General features: G+C 43.9%; 1 protein-coding gene across 2 annotated transcripts in view; it reads right to left on the bottom strand.

Annotated features, from left to right (window-relative positions):
* ASCC3 (activating signal cointegrator 1 complex subunit 3) overlaps nucleotides 1-16,235 on the bottom strand; it is a 2,113,369-nt gene that overhangs the window by 548,120 nt on the left and 1,549,014 nt on the right. For both annotated transcript variants that reach the window (XM_085611187.1, XM_085611188.1), the window contains exon 15: nucleotides 15,478-15,669. In XM_085611187.1, the coding sequence (XP_085467313.1) occupies nucleotides 15,478-15,669 (192 nt within the window). The remainder of the gene's footprint in view (nucleotides 1-15,477; nucleotides 15,670-16,235) is intronic.

Raw genomic sequence — 16,235 nt, 5'->3', positions numbered from 1 at the left:
CCACAATAAACCCACAAAGGGGTTAAAACAGCGCGAAACCACCATTCATACTCTTACTATCTGAGGCAGGGTGTCCCGTGTTCAGCCTACGGTGTTGCTCCTCGTCCGCCCGAATTTGGGAGTGAGACCGCAAGGCGAGTTTAAATAGCGTGCTTAATGGAAAAATAGGAAACAGCCTGGAGTGATCACGGCTGTGCGGCAGTTCCTGGTGCGGTGCATCCGGGGTCCGGAATAATCGTAGTGGGTGCACTTGCCCGGTCAGCATGGCAGTACCAGACTGCACACAGACTCTGCGGTGGCAGACCTGAGACACACTGTACAAGCTGCTCTGGTGGGTGGCACAATTAGTGCCGCAAGCCCACCAGCAGCATTGGTTACAAGCCCTGGGCACACGCAGTGCACAGTACAAGGGTCTGACAAGTAAACCAATCAAACCAATCATGGAGTCACTAATTCATACATCAATTTACCATAGGGAGCACTTGCACTGTGACACTGAACAGCAGTAGCACAGTGCCCAAAGCATCTATAACTAGCAAAAACACGAGGCAACAGCAAAAAATAGAAGGCAGACCCACGCCAATGGTGCCAGGTCTAACAATGGACATTTATTGAAGGTCATCGTTATTTGGTTGCTAATTTTTTTAGGTATCACTTTGACCAGGATTCTAATTATATTGCCATCATTGAGCATTCTTTGTTGAAGCACTGAATGGCAATACTCACTAAGCAGCAAGAGGAAATGTAACCATGGGTCAAGTGCTAAACCGATTCCTTCAGCATGCTTCTCATGAAGCTTCTAGCAGTAAATATGTTACAGTCTTTAAGCATCGATATAAAAAAGGAAACACTTACCATTCCAAAGTACATATTGATCTGCCCCTTTATATTCTTTAAAACGGCCTATTTCCAAAAGACCTAGGAATAACATTTATTTCATACCTTTGTTTTCCAGACCCTGTTTACACGCAACATTTCGATTTGAATCATTATCTCTGTCTGCATTGGTGGTAATGATGTAGGGGATAACTTGTCCAACACAACACTAGTGGACACAACACAATGACCCCTTACAATCAGAGACTTAGAAATTATGGCAGCAACATTCGCAAAATGTAATACTGGGATGTGTTCTACACACAGGACCAGGATGTTGTCACCACAAGATTGTAAATGTTAGAAAGTGTCTCTGTTTTTGGGTGGTCACCCCATTTATTGTGGACTGATGCTCATGGTTTTTGATTCTGTGTACTGGGACATTTCTAACAAGGCCCAAGTGCATGTGCTCTAACCCCTAAAACATGTCGAAATTAGCCAACTACTAATTGGCATATTAAAAATTGTTCTATAAGGCCACAGTATATGGTGCCCAAAATACACCCATGCAAGGAAAAGTCTAATGTCGCCTTAGGACCACAACACTACTTTGCCATCCACATCTACTAGTATGGCCAGACAAAAATGCCTCTAGGTCTGCGACTGGAGCCTGGTGGCTGCAGTTTAAACCTGCAGCCATACATGTCAAAATAAACCATTTCTGACAGGAGAAAAACGTCCTTTTAAATAATAATAAGTCACCCCACATATGCCTTGCAGCCCATAATGCAAAGTACTTGGTATTTAAAAGTAGGACATGTAGAAATGTAATGTTAGCATGTCATTACAGTGACTACCTCTCGAAAGCTGTTTTCACTCTAGCAAGGCTGGTTGGCTCATAGAGAAACACAGGAGAGTAATATTAAATACTAATTCGGCTATCTCCGATATATGACCAGCTAGAAAGATGATTAAACCAATATTATTTTTATATTTATTATTAGGGGTTGGTGGAATTCTGCGGGGTTACATAAAAACGCTGCAAAATTCCACGCATCCCAACACTGACATATTCTCCTGTACTGAGCTTTACCCTACAAATTACTAGTTTTGGTCTGGTTCAGTGGAACCAAAACAAGTCTCCAACAACTATAATGCATTAAGTTGTCACATAAAAGGACTGGAAAGAGTATTCATGATAACAATAATTGTAGCAGAATTCACGAAGACAGAGTGTGACGGTCGGACAACATGCAAGCTAGGCAGTAAAGTGAAATACACAGCAGGTGTATTTAAGATGCAGAGCCGGTTGACATCTCCTGCAGGCAGTTCTACACTTACAATGCTAGTGAAGAGCTCAGACGCACACAAAATGAACAGCCCAAACACTCACCCAGGTTGACGAGGCTCATGTCCATATGGGTGAGGAAGTTGCTGTCCTGCAGCCCGGCAGGTGGGCCCTGGGCAGTGAAGATGAGCTTGTATGGGTAGGAGAAGTCACTGTTGTCCTCCACGGCCATGGCATTATAGAGGTTGAGCATGAACATGGGGACATCAGAGGGTAGGAATGAGTGAGTGAGAAGAGTACAGGTAGGGGTGAGTGAGTGGGAAAAGCACTGAAGCAAACATATACTCTTGGGATTCCACCAGTAGTTTGTTGCATGGAAATTCCTGTACCTCTGCAGAGGCGACAAGAACGAGGCATGCTGTGGCATGACAAAGTGTGGCTGGGATCCTGAGCACACGTAGCTAGGTTCTGGTCGCAGAAGGTGCCGGTTTCTGGAGTCATACTGCACTGGTAGAACTAGTGAGGCACAGCAAGTCCTGTACTTCTTTAGAGGCAGGAGTGTCACAAATTAAGAAAAGTGTCCACCTCTTGACGTGACATTATGCAACTCCTGTAATAATTAATTGGCTGGTGCGTCAGCATATCAGGTCATCATGACTTTATGAGCCGACGGAGCAAGGAGAAGCAAGTAAAATATGCCAGCAGAACCTGTGAGCACATCAGAGGCACAAAACATATCTGTGAGGAGACTTCCCGTGAAGCAAACCAGCGTCACTTGGGAAACACGTTTCTACACCTTGTGCAGAAAACCCTCCCGGTTCTCTAAAATCATGCACTGTCAGCGTCCAGAGCATCGCTGTTGGCAATAATCTATTGGGAAAACTGACAAACGTGTTAAAAGATATTAGATATTTTTCTACCAATACATTTATCATAGACATGTTTCCACTCCCATCACATCTCCAGAAACACAAATAGACATGTACGGCAACCGCCAGCAGCCACAATGGAAAGTCTGTTAGCATATTACTGTCAACACACCCATTAGTCCCAGATTCCCAGCGGACCCAACCTGCCAATCTAACTAAATGAGCAGCGCACTTTTCTAATCATTGCTAGATACGACACAGGCACTCAAACGCACCCCAAATTACTCCTTTCTGTGTGATGGCAGCGTTCAGTACTTAAATAACTCTGACACCTTGGCATTTTCTGCCATACAAAATCTCTGTAAAAAGTTGAAAGTTAATGGGGTCTTACCAAGATAAATGTGCAGTCCTCGGAGAGACCCCGTAGCACAAGGAAGTTCTCATGACAATTGCTGCGGTGCGTGTGTGCTCAAGACAACAAAAGACTCATCCTTGACTGCCTGCACCACCCAGGTGCAGGCAGTCCTGAAGCTAATCCGGCCTTAAGACTTTAAAAACACTCCTGGGCACACTGGAGGAGGAGGACTGGAGGGAGGCTTTGGCGGCGCCGCGGGGAGCGGCCATAGCGATGCCACTCTGCCTCGTCCAATTCAAGTACCTACTTCACTAGGGCGCGCTTGTGGCAGGTGGGGCTGATTGCGTCCCCGGAGTGTCTTCGGTGTGGCCGGAAAGAGGGCACGTTCATCCATACGGTCTGGCGGTGCCTCTCCCTGGATTGTTTCTGGAGGGGGTTTTTTGCCTGCCTTTCGGAGGTCCTGGGGTGGGAGCTTCCTCGTACGCCGCGGCAGGCCCTGCTGCATGTCATGGAGGGAATAGGGGCCAATGTGTACAAACGTCACCTCATGCAATTGGGTTTTACACTGGCAAAGCGAGACATCGCCAGGGCGTGGAAGGCGCTGCGAGCCCCCTCGGTTGCCACATGGAAGAATGAATTAGATTTTTGTTTGGGGCTAGAACAACCTGTTCTTGTGGCCAGGGGGTGCCCATGCAAGCACTACAGGATTTGGAAACAGTGGGCGGATTATCGGGGCCTGTGGTTGGACCCGCCTGCCGTGGCAGCGGCTCATCCGTTGGGGTGATTCCCTCCTGTATATTTAGCCTGTGGAGATGCCGGGGGGCCAGAGGGGAGGTATCTTAGTATTTTAAGACTTTTCTGGTTGATTTATAGGCTGTGGATAGGATTGTACGGACGACGTGTAACCAAGGGGGGGGGGGGGGGGGGGGGGGGGGTTTACAATATTTTGTATTGCTTTGATGGTTTCTGAGAGTATCCTGATTTCAATCCAAAAAAGTCGATTGCCTTTGTATCTGTACGGTCTGATTTTGCAGATGTCTCTGGTGTGCAGAGCACTGCGACATATGCGCGACTTGACAATCAAAAATAAAAATAAAATATGTTTTAAAAAAAAACACTCCACCGGTGATGACTAACCCGCCGCATGGGCACACCAGGCACAGTACTATAAACTGCAGACCCTGGGCTCCGGTGGCTCAAAAATAATAACAATTCAGGTCATTCTCCACGCTTCCTGAGTCATGCTCTTCTTCACGTTCTGAAGTTTTTGTTCCTCACCATATCCCTGGTACTGGGCTCACGCCGCTCTTCTGCACGTCCACAGGCTCCGGAGCAACACATGGGTAGAAGACAGGCCTGCTCGGTTCTCATTGGTCACTCCAAGTTCTTCTATGGCGCTCTTGTTCCTCATCAGATGACTCTTTGCACAGCCATGCTTGTTCGGGTAGTCAGCACAGCCTAGCTGCCACGTTTGCTGTGGTTTTATCTAGGAGTGGGCGGTAAACTCCGCTACCCGGTGGCTGGGGGAGTTTTTCCAAACTCCGTGCTGAAAAACTCCAACCGCAAAGAGGAGTTTACTGCAACTCAATGGTGAAGTCGAATTTTTAAAAAATATTAAGAAAAAGTAACATTTTCGGAAAGTTACTTTCTTCCTGTCCGAAGCTAATGGAAGCTAATTTGCATTAGTTCTCTAGCAGTGGCCCAGCGAGTGCTTAGCCCTGTTGCGGTGTGAAAACTGCTCCTAGAGCAGGCACAATGGTCTGGGTGCTGGGAGCTGTGTTTTGTTCTATAGTACCAAATCAAGATGACTACCCGCTTCCTATGAGGAAGTGTCCAAACTCCCATAAGGTTACAAACAACAACCATGGCTGTAACAAAGAAGATTTGGTATGCAAAAATAATGAAGACCCGTAAGCTATTGTACTTAGCGGAGCACACCGCCGATTGATAATAACCAACAGGGATCTGGCCCACTAGGTCCTGATGAAAGCCATCAACCCATAAGGGCATTTATGGTCAAAACCTGTTGACCACTGATGCTAAGGATTGGTAATGCATCCAAACAACATCATCATGTTCTTAATTTTACCCCTATCCCCCTCTTTTACATTAAAAACTACTGCTTATAGGTACAGGAGGTAATTACATTTTTTCTGCACAGATTCCACCAGTATCTTCATCCAGATACTCTCCCGCCTAACGGAGGTGTCACTCACCTGGAGAAATGAGTACCCAGCTGCGGAACCCGATGATGCTGCTACCTACTATGTCACTCTAGAGAAGATAACATGTACTGCTGGTGGTAATTGGTGGTTGAGGGTTTCGGAGACAACACTCCTGATACTCTGGTATTAAGACCGGTGTGGTTCACACTCCTCTTGATTTGGTACTATAGGATTTGGATCATCCAATAGAGTTTGGATCACTGTGGGATTTTTCCAGTAGGGCACACAGGAACTATTCCGTGGGTAGGGCTACCCCAGGGAACCTTTACCCTGAAGGTTAGGGAGAGACATCAAAGTGACACTCCAAGACACCTTCTGGAGAACATGCTGGACCTGTGGAAGAACAGAGGAATGCTGGACCTGCTCTCTGATCTGAGAGGAGCCCTGAAGGACTGGACGTACTCCCTCTGGTACCCAAGAAAAAGAAGTGGATACCAAGGGTCAGTTGACTGGCCTCCTGCTTAAAAACAGGGATACAAAAACCTACACGTTGCCTATGTCAGCAACTCAGAGATGAACAATTCTAACTGGTCCTGACTTGGACCCTGCAGGTAGCCTCTGCTGGAGTGAGTCTTCACCGCCAAATGTTGCTCCTGAAGTTCTGGGACCCTTAGCTATAAATAACTGGACTCCTCCTAACAGTTCTAAAAACATGGAACTTAAAATATTTTTGGACTTTAAGATCTCTGGAGGACCAGGACAAATCTGCCATACCTATCCACCCAAGGTGTGACCTGGCTCAGGTGCAGAAATAGGATTCCCCCATTCTGAGTATTTTTGCAGCAGCAAATCTGTTTCAGCAAGATGGTATCCGGTCTTGTGGAGCACTTGCCAGACTCAGCCCACTGGAGGATTCCGAGCTCTGAAAAAGAGACTAAGTACGAAGCTAGCAATCTCAACCAGGCAAAGGTGCCAAAAGCATCCAGTCGGAAAGAAAACTTCCCTTGGCGCAAAGTAAATTTCTTTCGCTCAGAGCTTTTACCACCAAAACCAATGGCTTCAGCAGGACCTCATCCAACACTTATCCGACTTTGTGAAGACTTCCTCTGATCCAGCCTGCCGCCTTGTCCCGCTGAAGGATTTTGACTTAAAGAAAAAAGACTAAGGGTCTGATTACGATGCCGGTCAGACCGACTTCCACGGTCCTATCAGAGGCGGTCCAACCGCCTCAGTCTAGTGGGAGCGGTCGATCCGACCGCAGGATTACAATGCATGCCTCCTGTACTCCAACGACTGCTGAAAGACCGCCGACTCCCAGTAGCCTTTCTCCGACCGCCAAGATGGTGGTCGGAGAAGAATAGCTTTCATAGGGCAGTACAAGGATCTCAGATCACTGTTCGGATTACGATGTAAGTTTCCAGCGACCTGACCGTGGCGGTCTGACCGCCTGCCCCGAGTCGTCAGAAACAATTAATTCGGTTTGCATACTCACCCAAATCAGCTTCTCCTCGATAGTCTCCAGCTTAGATCCTTTCCTCAAGGTTCCCCTTACATCGCAGCAGCTGAACCCCGAAGACTACGACCCTGTGGGTGCCGAAATGCCTGCCTCGAGTCATCGGAAACAATGGATTTGATTTGCATACTCACCCAAATCAGCTTCTCCTCGATAGTCTCCAACGTGGATCCCTTCCTCAAGGTCCCCCATACATCCCAACAGCTGAACCCCAAAGACTACGACCCTGTGGGTGCCAAAATGCAGGTAAATCCGTGGGTGGCATGTATCCCCATTAAATGGATTGTGCACAGATTGCCACACTCCAGCAGTGGGGTTTGTGGTGCACAAGGCATATCCCCACATATGTCATGCATGTGTTTACAATTTATATGGTTCCTGTGAGTTTACAAACACTTGCAGCAACATATTCGGGTGTATGTGCACCGCTGTAGATGAGACTTTGGCTGTAGAAGCAGCTCCATCGTAATACGGCAGGAGGAACTTTCCTGGCCTCGTCGGTCGGAACCAAATCGCGGTGGTCAGACAGTTGGTTCGACCGGCATCATAATCGGGCCCTTAGTCTCAAGGTAAACCTCTGACCGAGCCAAACCAGCTTGGTGAATCGACCCGGGCTCCATTACGGTTGGCTTCAAATCATGCCTATGTCCTGGTGTACTGCAACAATTGATGCCTTTCGCTTTTTGGCACTATTTTTACCTAATCTTCAAAAATGTACATATCTGATTCCTTTGAATAGAGTTTTGGCATTCTGACTATTATTTTTATGTCTATTTTTATAAACTGGAGTGGGATTTATATTGTGTTGTGTTTTTGAGTTTTTAACTGTTTTGGTATTTCTAAATACTTTACACATTTTGAGTTAATCTTGTCTGCTATGTCTATAGCTACAAAGCACAGGTTTAAATTACTAAAACATTTAACTGGACCTAACAAGACAGTGCATGTATTCCTTGTGGTGGACCTCCATCCACCCCAACTAGTAAACAACTTTCTCCAAGTAATTCCCTCTAAATGTCACAAATATATGGATAGAACAAAGTGGGGGACAAAGCAGTACTGGTCAAACTGATTTTAGCAGCCAAGATTTAGATAGGATCTCTCATCACTCAGCACCTAACATGCTTGTGCATATTATTAATATCCCGACATAGCTTCTAAGAAATGTGAGGGCATTGCAGTTGTATAGAATACTTCCTATAATGTGGATGTTAGACAATAATCAACTGCGGTTTGTAGATCAATGAACTGCTGTGCTGGTGCATAAGCCATTCATTTGAATAACTCCATTACATTTGGCTTTAATCAAATTGCACTTTACTAATCTGAAGGACAATAGTCTTTTCTTGCTTTTGACTAACATAGCCATTATAGGTGAGGTTACTTTCATTCTGTGGTCTGTGCACTAGTTCTTATATGCCAGGCCGACGGGAAATACAAAAATTGGGTGCTTGTCTGTGCCTAAACATGCGCCCATGCTGCCAACTGGTACACAAACAGGATTCAAATGCCACTGTTCTACAATATACGCACACAGAACCCTTCTCCATATAGTGTGATGATTTTATTTTAAACCAATTTAATACAACTGTACTTCGAAACATCTTTTCCTTTCACGATTAAGTTAGAGAAATCGCCAGCTCTTATTCTCCCCTCAAGCAATTTTAATCAATATTTTTGCACTTCGGATTAACCCCATATTCTGACTCTGAAAGCCAGGTTGTGTAATATTTGTTCTTCTTCTGCCCATCTTGTTGAAAGCTATTTTCTATTTAAACAATTTTACCTAGACTTATCGTTCTTAACAGATAGATTGCTTTCCCCACATTGTAAACATATAATCAATGAGCTAGTCCAACCCGGCTATAAAATATTACAGACAGATTATGAATCCAAATATGGTTGTGGCTTATCCTTAATCTTCTAAACTACATAGTAAAACACTACCCTTTGGTCTGTCCACATTTGGATAATCTGGTACTTACCTCTGATTTCAATTGCACTCAGTTATAATTTCTCTTGGTTTACAGTCCCCCGCAACTTTCTCCTTCTTCCATTGATCTTTTTTGGAGAAGCTTGGTACACTATGCCTCCAGAAAATAATCTAATTGTTTTAGGGGATTTAAATGTATGGCTTTAGGTCCAATCTGGTTTCAGCCCAGAAATGTAAAGTGTTCCTTGAAACATTTGACTTAAAGCTTACCTCTACATTGCCCCCCCCTACTCTGCTGGGTATTTACTCAACCTAGTTTTTTCAAATTGGGAAACAATCGAAGTCAACAAACTGAATCACTTGAACTAGACTCACCATGTAGCTATTGCATTTCGTTTCTCTGTACATACTAACTCAAACAAGAAGTCATTGTAGAATACAGTTATGGGCCACATGTGGAAATCCTTGGGTGGGAAATCTACGCCAAACATAATATTCAGCAACCTGAAAACCTTAGCCTTTGCTACCTACTTTTTCTAACCTTAATGATATCCTCAAACAAACATTGGACGAATCACTGCCTCTAATCCTTGTTAATGCACTGGGAAATAGTAATGTGTATTTATAGTGGCATAGGTCCCCATCCTATGAGAGTAAGCACTGTGAATATATGTAATTTGTTTAAAAATGTATTTCACACAAAACTTTAAAAAGTGGATCGGTTACACATAGTACGAGATAGGCTGCTGCAAAATGTCTATTCAGGAGAATGTTTTTTGCACCAATCTTTTGAAAAGATGTGTATTTTTCTTCTGTCCTCATAAACCCCCACCTCACCCTATCTCCCTCGGCATACATCAGCATAGATGTGTCCCTCGGGTACTCCCCAGACTTAACTTTGTGGCCCCTCAGAAAATGTTTGTGAGTACCCATGCCATAGACCATCCCATTCCACTAAGAAGCCCGTTAGATGTAGGCATTAATGGTTAAGCCATGTCCTGGCTGGTATCGTTCCCACCCAACAAGAAACAAACAATGTCTTTACCACCGTTTTTATCAGCTCCCAAGGACATACAGTGTGGCGTCCCCCAGGGATTTATCCTTCCCGCCCTTCTTTTCAATGTCTATACTTGTCCTCTGATGCGACTACACAATAAGTTAGGAACAACGTTGTAATGTATATGGATGATGCCCACCTTACGTTTGGAGAGTATCACAATTAGGGAACTAATTCACAACCTACCTCCCCATTAACCGAGAGTCTAGTAGCTATCCATAGGTGTATATCCACAAATCATCAAAAGATTTTCTAAATTGAACCCAATCATGACCATGCTTTTGTTAACCTTGCCAACATCAGGCTGGTTGATTCATTTGCTGGCCAGCGCGCACCATTCCTTTGTCCCTGCAAAATGTATTTGCTATCTAGGTATTCACATTGATTCAAATATCGATCTGGGACCCAACACTACTAGAACCTGTTTTTTTCCATCTTAAAACCTTGCATCAGATTGTCTCACCTTTAGACCACAATCTGGTGGTATCTGTCAGTCGATGCTATTTTTCAATTGAGGTTAAACTATGGAAAATGCCACACATTTTGTCTTCTGTGTGGATTAAAAAATCGGATAAAGTAACAGGGGCAAGAAAACGATTTCAAAGGTTTCAGTGCATTCTCAAGTCATGTTTAAGGCCATGACTACAGTACACAAATTACTCTCAATCTCCTGACTTCATGGCCAAAACAATTACTGGCATAATTTATATAGGAATTGGAGACCAGATTATCTATCTCCTTGACAGATTCCAAAAATATGTACCCACCAGCTCAGCCCTGCCAAGTACCACCCATCAGGGGTTAGACAAACACATTTTAGTGATGGTGTCTGCATCACATCACTAAAATGCAATAGTCAAGCATCACTGCAGCTGCTGAAATTTACAGCGAGGTGCTGCAATTATAAACAAAAACAGCCAGCACGCTTGTCGGCCTGTAGCTTGCCACAGGCCTAGCCTGGGCTAATTGCACTGGCCAGAGTGAAAAAAGGGTTAAATTATACTTTATTTCAGTTTGTATTGTTGCAGTGCGACTTAAGTTCCTTTAAGTAGGAAAAAATGTGAGTCTGAAATCTGGCCTCTCTGGGCCACGAGCCTACGGTGACGGTGTCACTGATGCACAAAATACGTTGGACCCAACCTCATGTGAATCCAGACCCTTCTATAATTTTCCCTGACACATGCCAGAGTTTATTGGCTCAGGCAAATCATTTGTTTCTGCCCTGCCCACAGCCACCTAGACAAGGTGGGCATGGTCGAACTCACCGTGTACTATGTAGTAGAGGTGCTGGAGCGGGCACAGGATGTTTTTGTAGCGCCACGGGGAGAGCAATCACATGGCTCTCTCTTTGCTCCAGTACCAGTAAAGAAGGTGGTGGGGGGCCCAAGTAGAGACTGTGGGGAAAGGGGCACCACCAGCTCTTGGTGAAAGCTGAGAGAAAAGCTGCAGAATAGACAGAGGGTAGAACACAGAATTGGAAGGTAAGCAGAGCACTGTTGACTCAACGAAGGGAGCGGCTGTGTAACTCTTCTGCAAGCTGTCTTGTTCAATCTCATCTTTCTCTGAGTTGTTTTGGGTTTCTCTTATTTAGTTTGCCTGGCCTAACTGCTGTTAGGGTGGCCACCTGGCCAGCATGACTGGCATTTAATGGACCAGCTAGTGTAACAAATATCAAAATCACTGATAGCTGGTTATTTCTCTCCCTTATCAGTAAGAAGAAAGCACTTTATAACATGCTCTAGAGCTGCTTTAGTGATTCTTCACCGATAGTTGAAGTAAACAAAGACCACAAAGCTATTTTACAAATCAATAGGGATGATTTTACGTCAACGTCTATGTAAGTATTACATCTAGGCTTTGAAGGCTCAAAAACATGAACAAATGGCTGGTATTTTTCTTTTGGAAAGGTGGCAGTCCTAGGTCTGCTCTACTGTGTTTTGCTCCTTTCTACAGAACAACCACATTAGCCCACCATTACACTCATGTTCTTTGCTGCTCAACTCTGTGCTTTTGATTAAAGCACCAAATAGCCTCTTAGTATTAAGATGGCGAACCTGCTGCTATACCACGCTGGGTAGCCGGCACGACCGTTGATTTGGTCTGATAGGAACAAATGCCTTCCTGGGTTTACAGGTGCTCAGCAACCTTCAGCCTCTTGGGTGCTACTTTGGGCCCTTTCCTTCTACTCTGGACTACTGCCCAGGCTTAATGTGCATGTCCGGGCCTCAGCCTAACTTCATGTACTTCACCTAATGCTGTGCACCAAGATGGCTTTCCCAGGTGACGCGCTGGCTGTAGCAATGCTCGCAAAGAACAGGTTGCCCTCAGAGTGTAACCATGTATTTGAATTTTAGTGTGGGTGTGGAACAGATTATTCTGTTTACCATCTCTGACTGTTTTCTTTCTGTCGATGTGCATAGTCTGTCTGATTCCAGTGTTAACTTTGTTCTCCACAGCTATTTATGTTGCATCTATTTATCTGGGTATTAATACAGTCTACCTTTCCTGCAGCTGTTAGGAGGAATCGTATTGCTGTGCAGCTGCTTCATTTAGGTGAACATGACATTGTGTTGCGGACTGCAAACTTGGCTATTTATCCTGGGGTATGCCATGGGTAGTGTCGGGGCTGCTGGAGTGCTCTGCCTTCATTATGCACTGGTCAGGGCATGATTTTCAAAGGCTTCTAACCTGTAACCTTGATCATGCTTTGTTTTCATTGCATTTTTATGAAGTTGGACTTTGCTTCCACTGATATGCTGATATCTACATACAATAATGAAAAACTCACAGAGAGGCACTCAACTACTAGTTACAGCTTTGATTAACTTACGAGAACGTGTCACTCAAAGTGTCACACATTTAGCAGCAGAATGTCACTCATATGCACAGTGAAACTACAGAAATGTCACACATAAGCATTCTGAAAACTTGGCAGCTATGCTACCTACAGAGATTACGCTTTCTCTGAAGCGGCAGCAGAGGCATAGAATGCACGACCTGTGGCCCTTTGGTAGCAATCTTGCATCACTTGCTTTTGAGAGGTCTTAGAAACATTTTTTCAATCAGTACTCCACCTTCTCAATAACCCTGCTGGTATAGCGCCAATAAATCCATTTTGGTTAAACACTGCACTTTATAAATACATTGAACGATTGGTAAACAAAATATTTTAAGGCCGACTACAAAAGTCAGCATATTTACTTATTACAAAATCAATCTCTTTACTCAATGGATACGATTGACACTTTTCTAGTAGATGATCCACTAAAATTATAACACATTAAAAAAGCAAATCTACCATTATTCACAATACAATATATTTTGAAAATTGAGCAGTATCTTGGGGCGAGTTGTGGTCGTCCTTTCTGTAAATGGGAACACTTCGGGCCACATGTATAAAAAAAAAAACGGTCGCAAACGGGCAGATTCTCAGAATCTGCCCCTTTGCAACCGGTATTTTTGCATTTGGGACACATACATGCCCTTGGGGCATGTGTGTGTGCAACATGTACTCATATGCAGATTTCAGGGGTGCAACAGGGTATACTTTTGGAACCCTTGAAATTGCATTCGCAATTTGTGAGCACCTTCCCATTCATTCCTATGGGCATACATTCCTTAATTCAATTTGCGAGTCGCAATTAGGGATTTTTTTTTAGCAATTTCTACATACATAGGCTTTTGCGATTCCTTAATAATCGCAATTAAGGAATAGCAAAAGCCTACCTTGATGCATGTGCCCCTTAGCCCCCAAACAAGATGGCAGTATCACTATGCATTCCGCAGGCATCTAGAAAGGTGCTAAACATATGCCCCAGACATCAAATTCTGACTTACGCATTTCCACGGCTACTTCAAGCAGTCTAGAAACACTGCAACTTCTGTGCAGCTTCTGAATCGTTAGAATGTTATTTTCAGGGTACTGGGTGCAAGTCACAAGGCCAGAGAATCAGAAATTCGGGTTTCCTTATGTAATTTAGCCATGTGCTCTCACCACACCTCCTCTGCTGTGTGTGTGTGTGTTGCCTTTGGTGGGTATTAGCACGTTTGATCTTAGGAAATGACGTTAAGGTAAACTATGTTTACAGTCTGCAGTTGTTTCCTAAATATTGTGAGAAGGCCCATATTATTACATTAGGGAGTGCCCGGGAAAAACAAAGGTAAATACATCTGTCTTGCTACCATTGTCATGCATTATAAAGAGGGCCTAACAAAAATATCAGCATGTAAAAATGTGATCTATTCAACAAATTATGCATAGTCTTTTTGCTGGAGAATACCTAACCCGTAGCCGGCTTTATACTGTGGTCAGAATTTAAAAATATATACTTTTACTATGTTCATCTACAGTTTTGGGGTTCAGAATTGTTTCCAATGCGAACAATGCTCAAAAATCTTTAATTGTACATATGTTTCAAGACACCCAACTAATTAAATATGTAAACAAGTCTGGTATCCTTGTTCTGAGGTGACTCAAGGGAATAATAACGGATCTTCCCCAATGACAATGTGTTATCTGAAGGAAACCGACGAGAATCATCATATTTATGGAAATTCCATGATAAAAATCACAATTACATTTTCCACTAGGGCGCTTAGGCAGTTTCAACAAGAAAAAACATTACAGAGCAGTAAATGGTGCATTGCCTTTGCCAATGTTTTTTAGTCGATGTTGTATATCATTTAATCCTCAATGCTGTGAAGCATGGCCAAAGAGTAAACAACAACAAAAAAAGCGATATGCTTCTGCCCACAGTATTTTGTAGGCACGCGCAATACGCATGTGCGCCCCTCCAAAATGACGCTAGTGCTTTAATTTCTATTTACTGATCCAAGTTGGACTGGTAAATAATTTTTTTTTTTTAAAGTAACACAATAGTGGGTTTTTTTCTTTTTTTGAGGCACAGGTGGGGGGAGCAACATGAAAGCACAGGGTGCGGAAGGAGGCAATAGGGAGGCATAGCAACATGGGATGCAGAAATAACATGGAGGGTGCAGGTGGAAAAAGCAATATGGAGGTCCTTGGGAAGTAACATAGAGAAAGAGGTAAATGGAGCGCAGGGGGAAGAAAAACACACTGGCTGGAGAAACAAGCATGGAGCTGTGCGGGAAAGCACACGGGCAAGAAAGAAATGCGGTGGGGAAAAGCACAAGGCGGCAAGCACAACACAGGGGGCAAAGGAAACGCATTCGGGTGACAGAGAGCAATACGAAGCGCTGTGAAGTGGAGAAGAGAAGTACACGAGGGAAAACACATGCACACTCGTGGAGTGCTTAACTAAAAAGAACAAAGTGAGCAGTGAAATGACCTAAGTAATGTGTCTATGCTTCAGGGCAGGGACAAACATAGGATAGAAAGCACACACAGAAAAATTAAAATCAAGCATATGAGGACAATAAATGCAACCCAATGGTAAGCAACTGGCAAGCTCCAAGCCCACTAAAAGCTTACCATATGTCTTTTCATCTACAATCTTTTACCTTTATAATAACAGCATGCGCAGGAAGATTGACACCCCAGGCGAGGGTAGCTGTGCAGACCAGGACTTTGACATGTCCATGAGAAAAAAGGCTCTCCACCAAATTTCGATCTTGTCGCAGCATCCCTGCATGGTGAATACTGAAGCCATCTGGAAAGAGTTCTCGTAGTTGCTTATTGCGAGATTTTTGCACCTGTAGAAGATAACACCACACATTAAGGGAAATAAAATAGAAAGACAAAGATGTTTTTTTTACAATAGAACAAAAAATAATGGGAAAAAACACATAAGACCGAAAACAATGCGGTGCATGGCAGAGCATAATCTAAAACGCATTCGTGAAACGTTCTTTAACAATGTAGACACAGTGACGGCACAGAAGCAACAAATACATATATGTGTTCCCTGTGCAGCCAATATGTCATAGTTCCCTGAATCACCCTGCAGAAGCAGCACAGCTGAGCTCCTTCTGCTTTCCACATTATGCGCATCCCCTTCATGGACACGCGTTTGCACGGTTCTGATGTGTTTCCACTGATACTGACCATGGAATACATTAAAGTGTCACAGTCAAGTCACTCTCATGAGGTTGATGCTTTAATGCATGGAGGGAAGGCATGGTTCGGATTCACTGTATAGTGACTACTGTTCTTCTTCCCAAACCAATGGTTAGCTTAGTGAAGTGTAAGTTTCAAGAGAGAGAAAAGACCCCATCATCGTCTCCATCTGCCTTCGAGTCGAGGAACACCTATATAAAAT

The sequence above is a fragment of the Triturus cristatus genome, chromosome 6 (genome assembly GCF_964204655.1).
Source record: "Triturus cristatus chromosome 6, aTriCri1.1, whole genome shotgun sequence".
NCBI classification, from domain to species: domain Eukaryota; kingdom Metazoa; phylum Chordata; class Amphibia; order Caudata; family Salamandridae; genus Triturus; species Triturus cristatus.
This window is presented reverse-complemented; position numbering and strand designations above follow the sequence as displayed.